Below are 13,979 nucleotides of genomic sequence, written 5' to 3' on the forward strand. Positions count from 1 at the left end.
TGCTAACTGATCGTCCCTTTCCCAGTCTGCAAATGGATTCACACACTCTCTTTTGGAGGTTAGGTAAAATATTGGCTCGAGCAGACTTTCTGTCTTCTAAATGCGTAATAGGAATGCATGGCCCAGAATCGAGCGCAGGCAGGCACAAATGTGGCATTTGTCTGTGACTCCTTGAACCAAAGGCTCACTTTCCCTGGATTGTGTTGGAGACACGCAATCCTGAAAAAAGATACAACAGCCTCAAGGAAGGGCAGAGTGGTACTATGGGAGTGCCCCTCGCATACTTTATTGCCAATGGATCTGAAGCACTGCAGGATGTACCAAATCTCTACCCTTTTTTGTAAATTATGTCTTATCTCTAGCCACTGTCTTTGTGGCATCTGCTGTTACCTCCTAGAGTGTTTTCTCAAGATAAAACAAATCAGTAAGATTTGTGCAATTACAATGCAATTATATTTTGGGAATAAACTGTACTGCATTTTGATATTGTGATTTTTAAATTGCTGTAAGCACCTTGCCTGTTTATAAATAAAGAAACATCAACGTGGAGTTTGCTCTTTTCATGGTTGCTACTGTCAGATATTTAGATGTTTAATACAGTGGAGCAAAAAAGTATTTAGTCAGCCACCAATTGTGCAAGTTCTCCCACTTAAAAAGATGAGAGAGGCCTGTAATTTTCATCATAGGTATACCTCAACTATGAGAGACAAAAGGGGGGGGGGAAATCCAGAAAATCACATTGTCTGATTTTTAAAGAATTTATTTGCAAATCATGGTGGAAAATAAGTATTTGGTCAATATCAAAAGTTCATCTCAATACTTTGTTATATATCCTTTGTTGGCAATGACAGAGGTCAAACGTTTTCTGTAAGTCTTCACAAGGTTTTCACAGACTGTTGCTGATATTTTGGCCCATTCCTCCATGCGGATCTCCTCTAGAGCAGTGACGTTTTGGGGCTGTCGCTGGGCAACACGGACTTTCAACTCCCTCCAAAGGGGTTCTTTTCCATGGGGTTGAGATCTGGAGACCGGCTAGGCCACTCCAGGACCTTGAAATACTTCTTACGAAGCCACTCCTTCACTGCCCGGGCGGTGTGTTTGGGATCATTGTCATGCTGAAAGACCCAGCCACGTTTCATCTTCAATGCCCTTGCTAATGGAAGGAGGTGTTCACTCAAAATCTCACGATACATGGCCCCATTCATTCTTTCCTTTACACGGATCAGTCGTCCTGGTCCCTTTGCAGAAAAACAGCCCCAAAGCATGATGTTTCCACCCCCATGCTTCACAGTAGGTATGGTGTTCTTTGGATGCAACTCAGCATTCTCTCTCCTCCAAACACAACAAGTTGAGTTTAGACCAAAACGTTCTACTTTGGTTTCATCTGACCATATGACATTCTCCCAATCCTCTTCTGGATCATCCAAATGCTCTCTAGCAAACTTCAGACAGGCCCGGACCTGTACTGGCTTAAGCAGGGGGACACATCTGGCACTGCAGGATTTGAGTCCCTGGCAGCATAGTGTGTTACTAATGGTAGCCTTTGTTACTTTGGTCCCAGCTCTCTGCAGGTCATTCACTAGGTACCCCCATGTGGTTCTGGGATTTTTGCTCACCGTTCTTGTGATCATTTTGACCCCACGGGTGAGATCTTGCGTGGGGGCCCAGATCAAGGGAGATTATCAGTGGTCTTGTATGTCTTCCATTTTCTAATTATTGTTCCCACAGTTGATTTCTTCACACCAAGCTGCTTGCCTATTGCAGATTCAGTCTTCCCAGCCTGGTGCAGGTCTACAATTTTGTTTCTGGTGTCCTTCGACAACTCTTTGGTCTTGGCCATAACGGAGTTTGGAGTGTGACTGTTTGAGGTTGTGGACAGGTGTCTTTTATACTGATAACAAGGTCAAACAGGTGCCATTACTACAGGTAACGAGTGAAGGATAGAGGAGCCTCTTAAAGAAGTAGTTACAGGTCTGTGAGAGCCAGACATCTTGCTTGTTTGTAGGTGACCAAATACTTATTTTCCACCATGATTTGCAAATGAATTCTTTAAAAATCAGACAATGTGATTTTCTGGATTTTTCCCCCCATTTTGTCTCTTATAGTTGAGGTATACCTATGATGAAAATTACAGGCCTCTCTCATCTTTTTAAGTGGGAGAACGTGCACAATTGGTGGCTGACTAAATACTTTTTTGCCCCACTGTAGATAGCTGATGTTCTCTTAAAGTGAATCATTTCATGTTAGTCCTAGCCAGGTAAGCCACTATCAACTGGCATATGCATCAAGAGGTTGTTGGAAAACCACTAATCATATGTGTATTAGATAAACTTTATTAGAATTTGTTGGGCAAAGAATTCTAAAAAGTTAACGAGGCAGAATTTTTCTTAATGAAAACGACATGTATTCTTCTGCAGAATCTGTTCTACTGTGTTTTTAATTATTCTAATTTAGATGTGCTTTCCACAATGTTTTCTGGGACTGTATTTAAGCTACCATGTCTATAATTTCCAGACAACTCTCCGTCCAAGTAGATCTTTTTTTAAAAAAATTGACCTTATATGATTTTAATAACAAGTCGCATATCAGCTGGAAAATCAACAACTGTACCTTTGAGCTCTTTAAAAACTCCTGGGCGTATGCCACCTGGACAAAGTAACTTGTTAATTTTTAATTTGTCAGTTAGACCTCGAACAGTACTCCTGTTTGAGATTTATATATATATATATATTTATTTATTTAATATATATTATATAAATATATAGATTTATATATATAAAATATACTAATTAAAAGACTGTGAAGTCCAATGGGTGGGAAGAAATGGTGATATCAAATTCTTTCTTCAACCCAAATTGCATATTCTGCCAAAGCATCAAAGCTGGCTTGATTCTAACCCTTGCATCTGGACAATTCCATGAGGACTGATTCTGTTTTCTGCACCATTAATCCCATTTCTACCTGTATAGCCCCATTTTAGATTCTTGGTCACACCAGAGCAGGATAGGATTAAATACTGGGAATTATTTTTGATAGGGAGATCAATTAGAAAGCATTACATTCAATATTTATTTCACCCTTTGGTCTGTTAGGAGGTGGAAGAGATTTTGCAGATACTGCAACTTTTTTTAGGGTTCTGGACTTCTGTTTTTCATAACTTTTTAAAAATAAACAAACAAAAATGTAGCTTTATATGTCTAAGACTTTTGAATGAAGATCATAATCAGTCTTCTTCAGAAATTAAGTCCATCAAGCTTTGCCTCTCCAATGATTGTGTCAGAGATAAAGTTTAAGATTGTATGGCATTAATTGGTACTTGAGTATACTTGAATTCCCCTCCTCAACTTTTGTCTTTTTTAGACTCTAAGCCTGAGATAGAGGTTATCCCTTTTTATTCTTGTATAAATCCAGTTGGAAGCTTGTCAGTGCTTGCTACAAACACTTTAAGCCAAACAGACAATGATATGCTGGTGGCTGTATTTTTCTGTTGCCTCTTATGATTTTTTATTGTGGGTGGACAATCTACAGCCCCATGTTTAAACCAATTCAGTGGCAAGCCAGTAAATAACAGTGGCACAATTTTTTACCAATATTCATGGGAAAGAAAACAGCATATTAGGCCTTCAAGACACTGTTTTAGGAAAGTGGGACTTTAATAGCACCATCAAATGAGAAACTGATGAACTCACATACATCAAAAGGTTTCACAAACACAATGGGTTTTCAACACATTACAGCTATTAGTTGATAAAGGACTTGTCATCTGTCGCACATGTAACCTGCATATTTATCATTACTTCATCTTCTCCTCTCTTTCCACCCAGCACACCCTAATTTAAATCCCACCTTAGACTCATAAAAGCTTATGCCTCTTGATAACATTTGTTAGTTAGAAAAGGGTGCTACCTGATTCCAGATTTTTTTCAAGAAACTGAACACACCTATAAAATGCATATACAAACAAAAGAGGGAAAATAATGAATTTTAAAATATTAACTGCAAACAACTGTCCATCCATCCATCCATCCATCCATCCATCCATCCATCCATGGAAGATAACTGAGGGATCTACACTAAGATTAACTTTCTCAAAATATGGAGACAGGAGAATGAGTTCTCAAATTCTTTTTTTTTAAACTTGATGCACAGGCACCCCAGAAGAGAATATTAAGATCTCCAAATGTTTTGTATCTTGTGCAATTCAGAATTAGTGGTTCCCAATTAAGCTCTGATTTACCATTACCATTACCTGCACTTCCTATTATCTTTCTCTGAAGAGTTTTGGTCATGCTAGGACTGTGTTAACAGTGGGAATTGTTTTCTTCCAAGCTTTATGCATGCGTGTGTGCATGTGTGTGCATGTACACACACACACACACACACATACACACTGTATATATCATAATGTTTCTTTGCCTACTCTGTCTCTGTATTCTGTCATGGATCTCAAACTAACTCTATCTGTACTGAACCAAGTCTTCTATTTTACCTCTTATATAGGTTCTAGTTAGTTACACAGAGATAGTTACATAGTTACATAGGGTCCGGGTTAGTTGGAACAGTTGTTTGTTTGCAAATGTTTCATTACCCAGCTAGGTTTTCTCCTTAGTAGTTCCCTGATTAGGATATTACAAAACCACACCCCCACCAAAACTGGCAGGGCAAGCTACTGTATATAAACAGACAGCAAACTCCACACTTGCACTGATGTTGTTACCTAGTTAGGAAATGAAATGTCTGCAAACAAACAACCAGACTCAGAGAGCACCAAGGACTCCATGGTTCAACCCTGAGCTACAAATATTGTCTTCTATTGGTATCGGAACACTCTAGCAACAGCTTTCAATAATGTGAACAATATTTATATAAGTTTCTTAAATAGATAGATAGATAGATAGATAGATAGATAGATAGATAGATAGATAGATAGATAGATAGACGGACGGACGGACGGATAGGAAATCTTGAAGGGTTCCCTTCATGAATTGTAACAGATTCAGGTAAGAGAATGAAAATTGGTTCAAAATCCATTTTGGTCCAAATACAGATGAAACAAGATTTGATTAGGCTTTTACCAGAATCTCCACTGTCAAAGGAATCTCATAGTTTTGCATTAAGAAATGTCAATAGCAAGCTTAGTTCATGTTGTGTCCTCAATCAAGAAATATAGTATTAAGCCAGAACACAGAAATGCTTTTAAAAGGAGTTTAGCATAACTGTGATGGAATGGAATTATGAAGGCCAGGCTCAGGGAGATAAACATTTTCTTAGCTCGCCAGAACAGCGTGAGAGGAACAAGAGGATGAGAATGGCACCTCCCTGAGGAATTCACACTGTTGTGGCTGGATGACTTTGGGAACTGGGGTTTGAGTCTGGGAAGATTCTTGCTAGAGGTTGTAGCTAATAAACATAGCTGGACTGAATTGGGATTGTCTCTTGGAGTTCCTTGGGCTAGGCCTGACATCAATCTTCCCAGACTCAAACCCCAGTTCCCAAAGTCATCCAGCCACAACAGTGTGAATTCCTCAGGGAGGTGCCAGTCTCATCCTCTTGCTCCTCCCACGCTGTTCTGGCGAGCTACGAAAATGTTTATCTCCCTGAGCCTGGCCTTCATAATTCCATTCCATCACAATAACTAACTCATAAAGGTCTTTTTCATGTACAGAAATGTGGTTTTATTGTATATGGAGCCAAACAAATAAGTATTAAGTATCTTACAATATATTAATTGAGAAGGCTGTGTTCAGATAAGGATCTAGAGGAATGCTTCAAACGCAATAACATTTTTAATAGAACTGGATTATCCAGTCTGACTGTTCTAATTGACCAAATACATTTTGCAATACATTTGCTTTGAAACTAATGGTTCCTCTATACACATGTCAATGTGCCTTCCTGTTCCCATCCCTCTTACCGCACTTCTCCAGCAAGGCTGGTAGTTGGTGCTGGATCAGAAAGTAACATGTGTTACTTCCTGTGCTGTGACTGCTTTTTCTGGGTTGGGAAAGAAATGGCTCTTGCAGGCCTGTGCTGCTTTTTCCCAGCCCCAAAGTAACGATCTCCTGGATGGGGAACAAGCAGCAGGCAGCATTTTCTCTGCTGCAAGTGCTGCGTTGACAGCCCACTCCCCACCTTTCCTTCCCCCACTGAGATACCCTCCCCTGAACTTGCACTGGAAAAGGAAGGTGTCAGCCCTTAGAGGGATCCAGGCAAGAAGCACCAACCATGATTCCTAACACCACCTTTATTGTAAGGTCACAGTAACAGAATCTTGCAAGTCTGAAAGTGCATCTCTCTCCACTCGCCTTTACAGCCCAAAAAACTAGGGAGGGTCCTTCTGAGACGTTTGACAGGCCCCCATTGCTTCTGAGGGCTCAGCTGCCTCTTATTTGACCATCACCTAGTCTGCGGTTCCTCTTCCTGCTGTCTCTCAGGGACGTTTGGACAGATCAGCACAGAAAGTCTCTGCTGCTTTTTCATTCTTTCCTGCTGCAAGCACTGTATCCAGCAGGCTCTTTCAAACCTTTCCCTATGCTTTCTTACCTTCAGGTTTTTGGGAAGACTGCTGGGGCCCAGTGGGCTGGGAGGCCAGAGGTGTCCACAGGAGCGGGGGGCAAACAGTGAACCCAGCATAGCAACTTCTGCCCCTTTTGAAAGTATACTGTGACACTGCACACATGGACAAAAGGGGCAGAACATGCACACTGTTTTCCTCACATTGGCAAAAGCCTCATATCCTGCAAAAGCCTCTGGGGGAGATTCCGCTTCCCAAGTCTTACTGCCCTTGAAGTGAGAGGCTTCCAGACATCCTTCTCCCTCCAATGGCCCTACCACCTACACATTTTTGCCACTGTGTTGTACCTCCTGCAGCATCCGGTGCCCCCAACCTCCAAGAGGAAAAAACTGGGGGCCAATCCAGGGCTGCTGAGGGAGGGCAAGTGCTCAGCTCTTCAAGGTGCCCCCTTGGCCATGCCAGCTGGTGTCTATGCCACTACCACTGCATCCTTCTTTCCCTGGACTCATTGCTGCCTCTTTCCCTTAGCCCAAAGCCAGCTAAGTTATTTTGGCACAGGAGGCAAAAAGTTCCAGAAGTATCCACATCCATATGCAATAAACCAAATGGTCAGCAATTTTCTACCTCTTCAAGACATTGCAAATTACAATGCACTTGCAATATCATTGTTAGCAATAAGTACAAGAGGTTTCCTCAGTGGAATCTCTTGCCTCTTATTCTTTATCAGAGCACAGAATTAAAACCAGAAATATCCAAATTACTTACATTGTATAGTGATCCGATCAACAAGTAATCATTATAATATATACAATTAACTATTATATTATATTATATTATATTATATTATATTATATTATATTATATTATATTATATTATATTATATTATATCTGTCTGTCTAACAATTAAGCTATTTCCAGGATAATTAATTCTAGAACAAGGGAAGACTATTCATTATGACTTTATAATCAGAAGAGTTTGCATAACTCTTGGCAATGGTTATCAGTATTTAATGATTTATACTTCACTTTTTTAGTCTAGTGTGTATTCTAGTTGGCTAATCAATACTCAATAGAGTAGCATGGCAACCAAAATTATTAAATAGTATTTAACTGTACACTTAAACTGGGCTAATGCATGTTGCTATTATATCTGTATCAGGTATAGCAAAATGCTTTGAACTTTAATTCCCATGCCTTAAGAGCAAGCCAACAAGGCTGATGGCAAGGAATTGGAAGGACCAAAATATCTGGAGGGCTCAAAGTTGCCTACTCCTATCCTATTAATAAACTGCCAGCTTGTTTTCAGCTCTTCTGTGTGTGTTTTTTAAAGCCTTACATGTTTATGAAGAAAATTTCTTTTGTGGTGCAGTTGCCTTGAAATGAGTTTGCATTGGAAAAAATTTTAAACACTCTCATTTAAAAATATAATGTATTTCCCAATGAAAAGTAACGTGCAAATTCCAGTACACAGTTTTACACAGGCTTCAATTCCAAATTAACTTTTCTGAAACTAAGGATCAGTACAGTCAGTACTACACACTTTTGAATAATTGCACCCTTATTTTCTACTGTAGGGTGGTATCCATTTAACAGCTCCCAGCAATCGAATAGCATCTGTCACTGGAATGGCAACTTTCTTCCACTCCACAGCCCCCCTCATCCACAAATGCGCAGCAAAATAGCTCCAAACAGATTTAGGGAATTATAGGAGCGTGAAGGTCAGTTCTTATGGCATTAGATTTTGTTCTTAATTTAAAACCATAATAAAATATGACAACCTTTCTCTCTCTCTTACATCTACTCATTCACTCAGACACATGCATACACCTCTTTTCTATCAAAGCATTTGCCAATTTTATTTATTTATTTATTAAAGCAATTTATATGGCTGCCCAACTCAGTCACGGTGACTCTGGGTGGCTTACAGAAATAAAACCCCAAATACAAACCACTACACCCCCACCCGCGTGGTGACAACAATACATTCAAATACTCATATCTGGCTAACTGAAGTGTTGTTTCACATACCCATCCAGTTTTGGACTGAACAGCCCTGGGTACACTTCAATGCAAACTTCATGTGCATGACAATCCCCTTAAAGAGGAGTTAAACTGTTTTCGTGGTCTAGAACATTTGCATAACCATTACACATTCTTTTTGTCACTTAAAATAAATTCCACAATCACCAAAATGAACAGAGAGAATGGGATGGCTAAATACATGTGTCTCTGTATTTTGGAGCTCATTAACAGCTTATCCTAACGAGTCCATTTATTTGTAAACTAATTCAAATGAAAAGCCTCTTTATTTAAGGGAATAGATCTACTTATCCATTACAGATAAAAATATTTCTATCTGAGAAAAAAAGTACTGTACCAGATGGCATTTTCTCACAGTTTTTGTTGGGAAATAACCAGTCTGGGCATATAAAGTACACTTTATCAGGTCAAATCATAGCATGCCAGCCAGTGCAACAGAGGAAAAAAAACTCTGAAGTCTTGGAAAAGGCCACCCAGAGCCTGGAAACAGCCTGGATTTCTCTTCAAAAACCATGGTGCATTTTAATTAAGGCTAGACGTTGTAGCTTTCTAATGGCATTAGCCCTTTTTCCTATCCTAGGCGTTGAGTCCACAATTACGCTACCACCTGTCTAAATAATCTGAAGTTAGACTTTGAAGGCAAATATTAAAAAACAGATTTCCAAGATTCCTGAAGATAAGCAGGCCTGAGAAACTGGTAGATTTGGCTGCACTATACTCATGTAGAAGTAAGTTCCACTTGAATTCAGCAGGACTTCCCTCTGAATAGTCATGCCAAGGTTTATTCTCTTAGTCTGCAATCCTGTGTATTCTAACTTGGAAATGCGTCTCACTGAAATCATAGGACTTACAATCAAATAATAAGTAACCATGCACAGGCTAGCAGACTCTTCAGAATGTGAGATTTGTTTTTTTTTTAAAAAACAAAACTGATTCCAACCTATGTTGGTTTTGCAATTATCAAAAGTTAATGAAGAGAAGGGCAAGACAGCATCTCTTATACTCACCTTCCTTTAAAGTCCATTTAATTGACCCTGTTCTCTTGCTAACTGCATGTAAACTCCCATCAAGAGTTGAAACGAACAATAAAGTCTCTGGCAAAGTCACTGAATTGGCATTTCCATAGTTCTGAAAGAAAAAAATTGCAGAAGCCATACATTTATTTTGTTGTTGACTGAGGAAAGTGAAGACTTGGTACGGAGGGCAAACATGGTAACTATATATTCTTTCATGTAATGACCAGTTTCTCTTCCTTGCAAAATACATAGGCTAGTTAGCACAAGCAACCTGAGCAGGATTATACTACTCCAAGCCTGTGCTTTTTACTAGCTTTCCTACTGTTGCTACCATATGTTGAATGCTTGGGCACTTTAGATGTTTAGCTAGGAGGAAAAGAAGCCATGGTACATAATCTTCCTTAATCTGTAGAGCACGTTGTGCTAGTTAGGCCACGATTTAGATCAGAACACAATCCACCCACCTCATAGGGAGAAGCAAAACAATATAGAAGTTTTAGTGATCAGCATTCACAAACTTGATTTGTCTTTTTTCTGCTTCCCTTCTGCTCCGTCGGCACCAGGAGCAGAGAACTTATGGCCTTCAAGGTGCTGCTGAACTAACAGCCTCACTCCATAATGAACAGTGGTAAGAGATCCTGGGAGCTGTAGTTCAGCAACATCTGGAGAACCCCAATTTCCCTACCCTTAAAGAAGGGTGAGGGAAAGGATCTGCAGTGATGTTGTAAAGCATGTAGTGCCATGTCACACAAGTAAGTGAGATTAGGATTTTCTCTGTGGTTGTTGTTTTCTCCCCAGGTTTTATGGGAGATATTTGGTTCACATTTTTAAAACGAAACCTTCTTTTACCATTTACACTATACTTTTCGTATATTTCCTACTTCAAAATGGTAGAAAACTGCTGTTGATTTGGGGAAAAATCCTACTCAGAGGTAGCCTCAGAGACTGAAAAAAAAAAAAAAAAGGGAGGGGGCTAGGGCTAGGCCTTAATTTATCAACCCTAAGACCAAGAATTGCCACTAAATACTCACTGCCTATAACTCACAAAACTCTGGAGTAAGGCATGTAAAGTCCTGAGACAATGCACTGGTTTATCTTAGGGAACTGAGTAACAAAGAACAGAGCATAGCCAGTGTAGTGGCTGATCATAATAAAGGGTTAAATGCTTTCCCTTTTGGAGGAAGAGAAGGGAGACGGTCTGAAGGAAGAGGGTTGGGTGTTGGGACAGTTGGGAGTTGGGTTCGTTGGTGGTTGACAGAGGAAGGAGGAAGAAGTGCCCTATAGATATTTCCAAACATCAGTTTCCATCAATGAAAAGATAGCAAGAGTAATTTTAGCAGGGCTAAATGAAGGTAGAGACATTAGGATATTTTGTCTTTTCCTTTTGCTAAATGTGCTTGGTTTTGTTCTATAAGAACATAGTTGCACAATCAAGCTTCTGTATATTCAGGCTTCATGTACTGAAACAAGAATTGCACTGAAGCAAGTAGCCTCTTGAGTACCTGTACTAGTAAAGCCTAGCCATCAGAATTGTCCATCTTCATCCTGAACCCAAAATTAAATTGCAAAGGACCTTCCTGGGAAGCCTCCCATTAAAACACGTGGACAAAGCTGCTGTACCAGGAAGGCACCTGTAAAACTCTTGGTTGTCTCCTGGCCAAGGAAAAAGGGAGCCAGACAGGAAAAAGCAGTTCCTGCTTCAGCCAGAAAATGAAAGAACATGATTAATTTTGTCAGCTAAAATACTGGCTTAACCCAGAACAAAAGTTAAAAATATACCAGGCATGTCTTCTTCTTAAACTCTACCAAATAGAAAGAAAAGAAAAGAAAAAAGAAAAGAAAAGAAAACATTGCTACAAGGAGCTCTGCCTACAGAGAGACAAGTGTCCCAGGATGATTTGGGACACCACTAAAGTTGGTAGTATCAGAGAGATCAGATCATCAAGACATCATCCTGTGACAAGGTCTCATGCACAAACCTCATGGAAATAAGCAGACGTTAACTTGGGATAGAAAAAGAAAAGGTTCCTCGTGTCCCAAAATGTCTTTTCATTCCATTGTCTTAAATGACAATACCAATAAAATAGAGGAACGTCTAAATTAAATGTTTTCAGGGGCTTACCCCAAACTGGGGTTCTCCTCAAAGTCGATCAGATTTTTCACATTCCATCAGCAAAACAGAATAAAAAGGAAAGCTCTGGCCATGAGCATTTTTGCTGTAATTCTTTCTTTAAAACAACTGTTTAGTAACTACATTTGATTGCTTAGCCACCTGCCATTGCCTGAGAAGTTTCAAAAGTATATTTAACACATAAGTTACTAATGTCAGCAATATGAAACTGTTAAGGGCTGAAATGACATATCTGGGTATAGGACTGAAGTTTGCCAAAAGACAAGAAACTGTGACTGGAACATGATCTGAAACAAAAATGTTAACCATATCAAATTCCTTTACAAGATGCACTAGTGTTTGAAAAAGGAAGATACAATTGGTTTCAGAATAGGGTTTTTTATTTTGAGGAACTGAACAAGCGTTTTTTAACTACTGAGTTACCTTCTGTCCAAACATAGCTATAATTTGTACATGGTAAGGAAAGGTGCCACAGGATCAAATGAGTTATTTTACCCAATTCATATGGTCCCACAGCAGATTCGCTCATCATGCCCGAGTTAATTTTGGAGGTCCCTAATTAGAAAAGAACTGAGCCCTTTTCAACTTCCTTATTGAAAAATTCAAAAGAGCTCACAGAGATATTTCTTTTGCACTTTACATGGACTGTATGTAAAACAAAAACAAAAAACAACCCGAAAACGGGACACTGTTCCTCTACCTGCACCTGCTAGTTGCTGCTTAGGCTCACCAGCATCTGTTCCTTGTAATAAAAGTTATTCTCACACCCAGAGTATTTTATAACCTTGTCTTTTGACGATTTTGATGGGTTTCTTGGAAGAAGATTAAATCAGAATATTTCTGAATGTGTATATTAATTTTATAGCAATCTCCACAGCATATACCATATTATAATAATTTATTTCATTAATGTTATGCTGTTTGTTTATACTGCAGCACCATATTTTAGACTTTGCAGTTTTAATATCAATAATCAATATCAATCAATAATATCAATTAAAAGTACCATAATTAGACCTTAGTGTTATAAAGTCCATTAATACTATTTAGTAATCCCTGTAATAATATTATTAATACATTATGTTGTACCTTAAATTCTTACTCCTGGAATGATTTTAAATATTTTATACTGGGTCTATGACTGATTGACAGATTGATATATACAATGTTTTTTGCATTTTTAATTCTCCCTTTAAAAAAGAAGGCAGAGCTTGATTAAATGTTTGAACTTAACTGGGAGAAATGTAAATACCTATTTTGATTAATCTCTTAATGTATTGCATAAGATTTTACATCTTGTGCTGTGTTTAGTGTTTTTCAGCCCCATTAAAAGAGGGATAAAACTTAAGATGAGGGATTCATTTTCATGATATATAAAGTTCTGTCCTAAGTAATATCACATTGCATAATCTTTATGTTTTCCTCTTCAAAACAGGTGAAATCTAATGATAATTTTCTGCTGTTGAAAGTATTTCAGTCAGTGGAACTCCAAAGACAGAGATTCAGCTCCATCTTGCACTCCCAAATCTGCCCTAGTGGTTTGGAAGATCCTTTACAGCAGATTTGGAAGGGGCAGAGGGAACAGAGAGTCCAATCAGAGGACTTTAAACTCAAGCGGGCAATGTTAAACTTCATCCTCTAGAACTAGCTGAAATGGAAGTACAGAAATTGTACCCTAAATTAATGAAATAAACTTTATTACAAAAGTAATTACTAAGTTGAATGGGAGTTACCTTTAGTTAATTGCTTTTTATTCAACAAACCAATCAACTAATTAATTACATTTAAAAGATTGCAACTTTTAAATGAGGTGCAGGATGAAAAGAACTTGCTTTTATCTTAATCATCTTTAAGGGGCATATATCTAAGCAAAACACCTACTAAGTTTCAGGAGAAGATTCAATAGGCTGTTTTCCAATGACGGAATTGGTGGGATCCTTCAAACTCAGGCTCTAAGCAACAATATCAGTTGCCTTACATTCAGGGCTTGCAATGCATAGGAATATTCTTTTGACCAAGAATGTTGTAGAATACCCTAAACACTTCTGAAATTCTATGGAATTAGCAGAACAAGAAATGCTCTATGGTATAAAGAACAGAGATGATTAAAAAAGGTATACTATACTAAGCACTAAGTATTTGACAAATACAGTATTTCTTCAGAAAAAGATGTCAATGTGTCTTTGATTGTTTTATCAGTATAGAAATATTTTACATATTATCACAAACAAAAAGAAAAGCAAAGGAGAAATGTTGTTCAACATTTAACTGTTTGCA

General features: G+C 38.6%; 1 protein-coding gene across 1 annotated transcript in view; it reads right to left on the reverse strand.

The window, feature by feature from the left end:
* The window catches only part of ERN1 (endoplasmic reticulum to nucleus signaling 1), a 70,613-nt gene that overhangs the window by 40,297 nt on the left and 16,337 nt on the right, over positions 1-13,979 (reverse strand). Inside the window, exon 2 of the mRNA XM_088138261.1 lies at positions 9,563-9,683. Coding sequence (XP_087994387.1) covers positions 9,563-9,683 — 121 coding nt within the window. The remainder of the gene's footprint in view (positions 1-9,562; positions 9,684-13,979) is intronic.

This window comes from Python bivittatus, unplaced genomic scaffold, assembly GCF_059951505.1.
Source record: "Python bivittatus isolate LINGU-HERP-01145 unplaced genomic scaffold, Pbiv_v1 ctg000220_np1212, whole genome shotgun sequence".
In the NCBI taxonomy this organism is placed as follows: Eukaryota; Metazoa; Chordata; class Lepidosauria; order Squamata; family Pythonidae; genus Python; species Python bivittatus.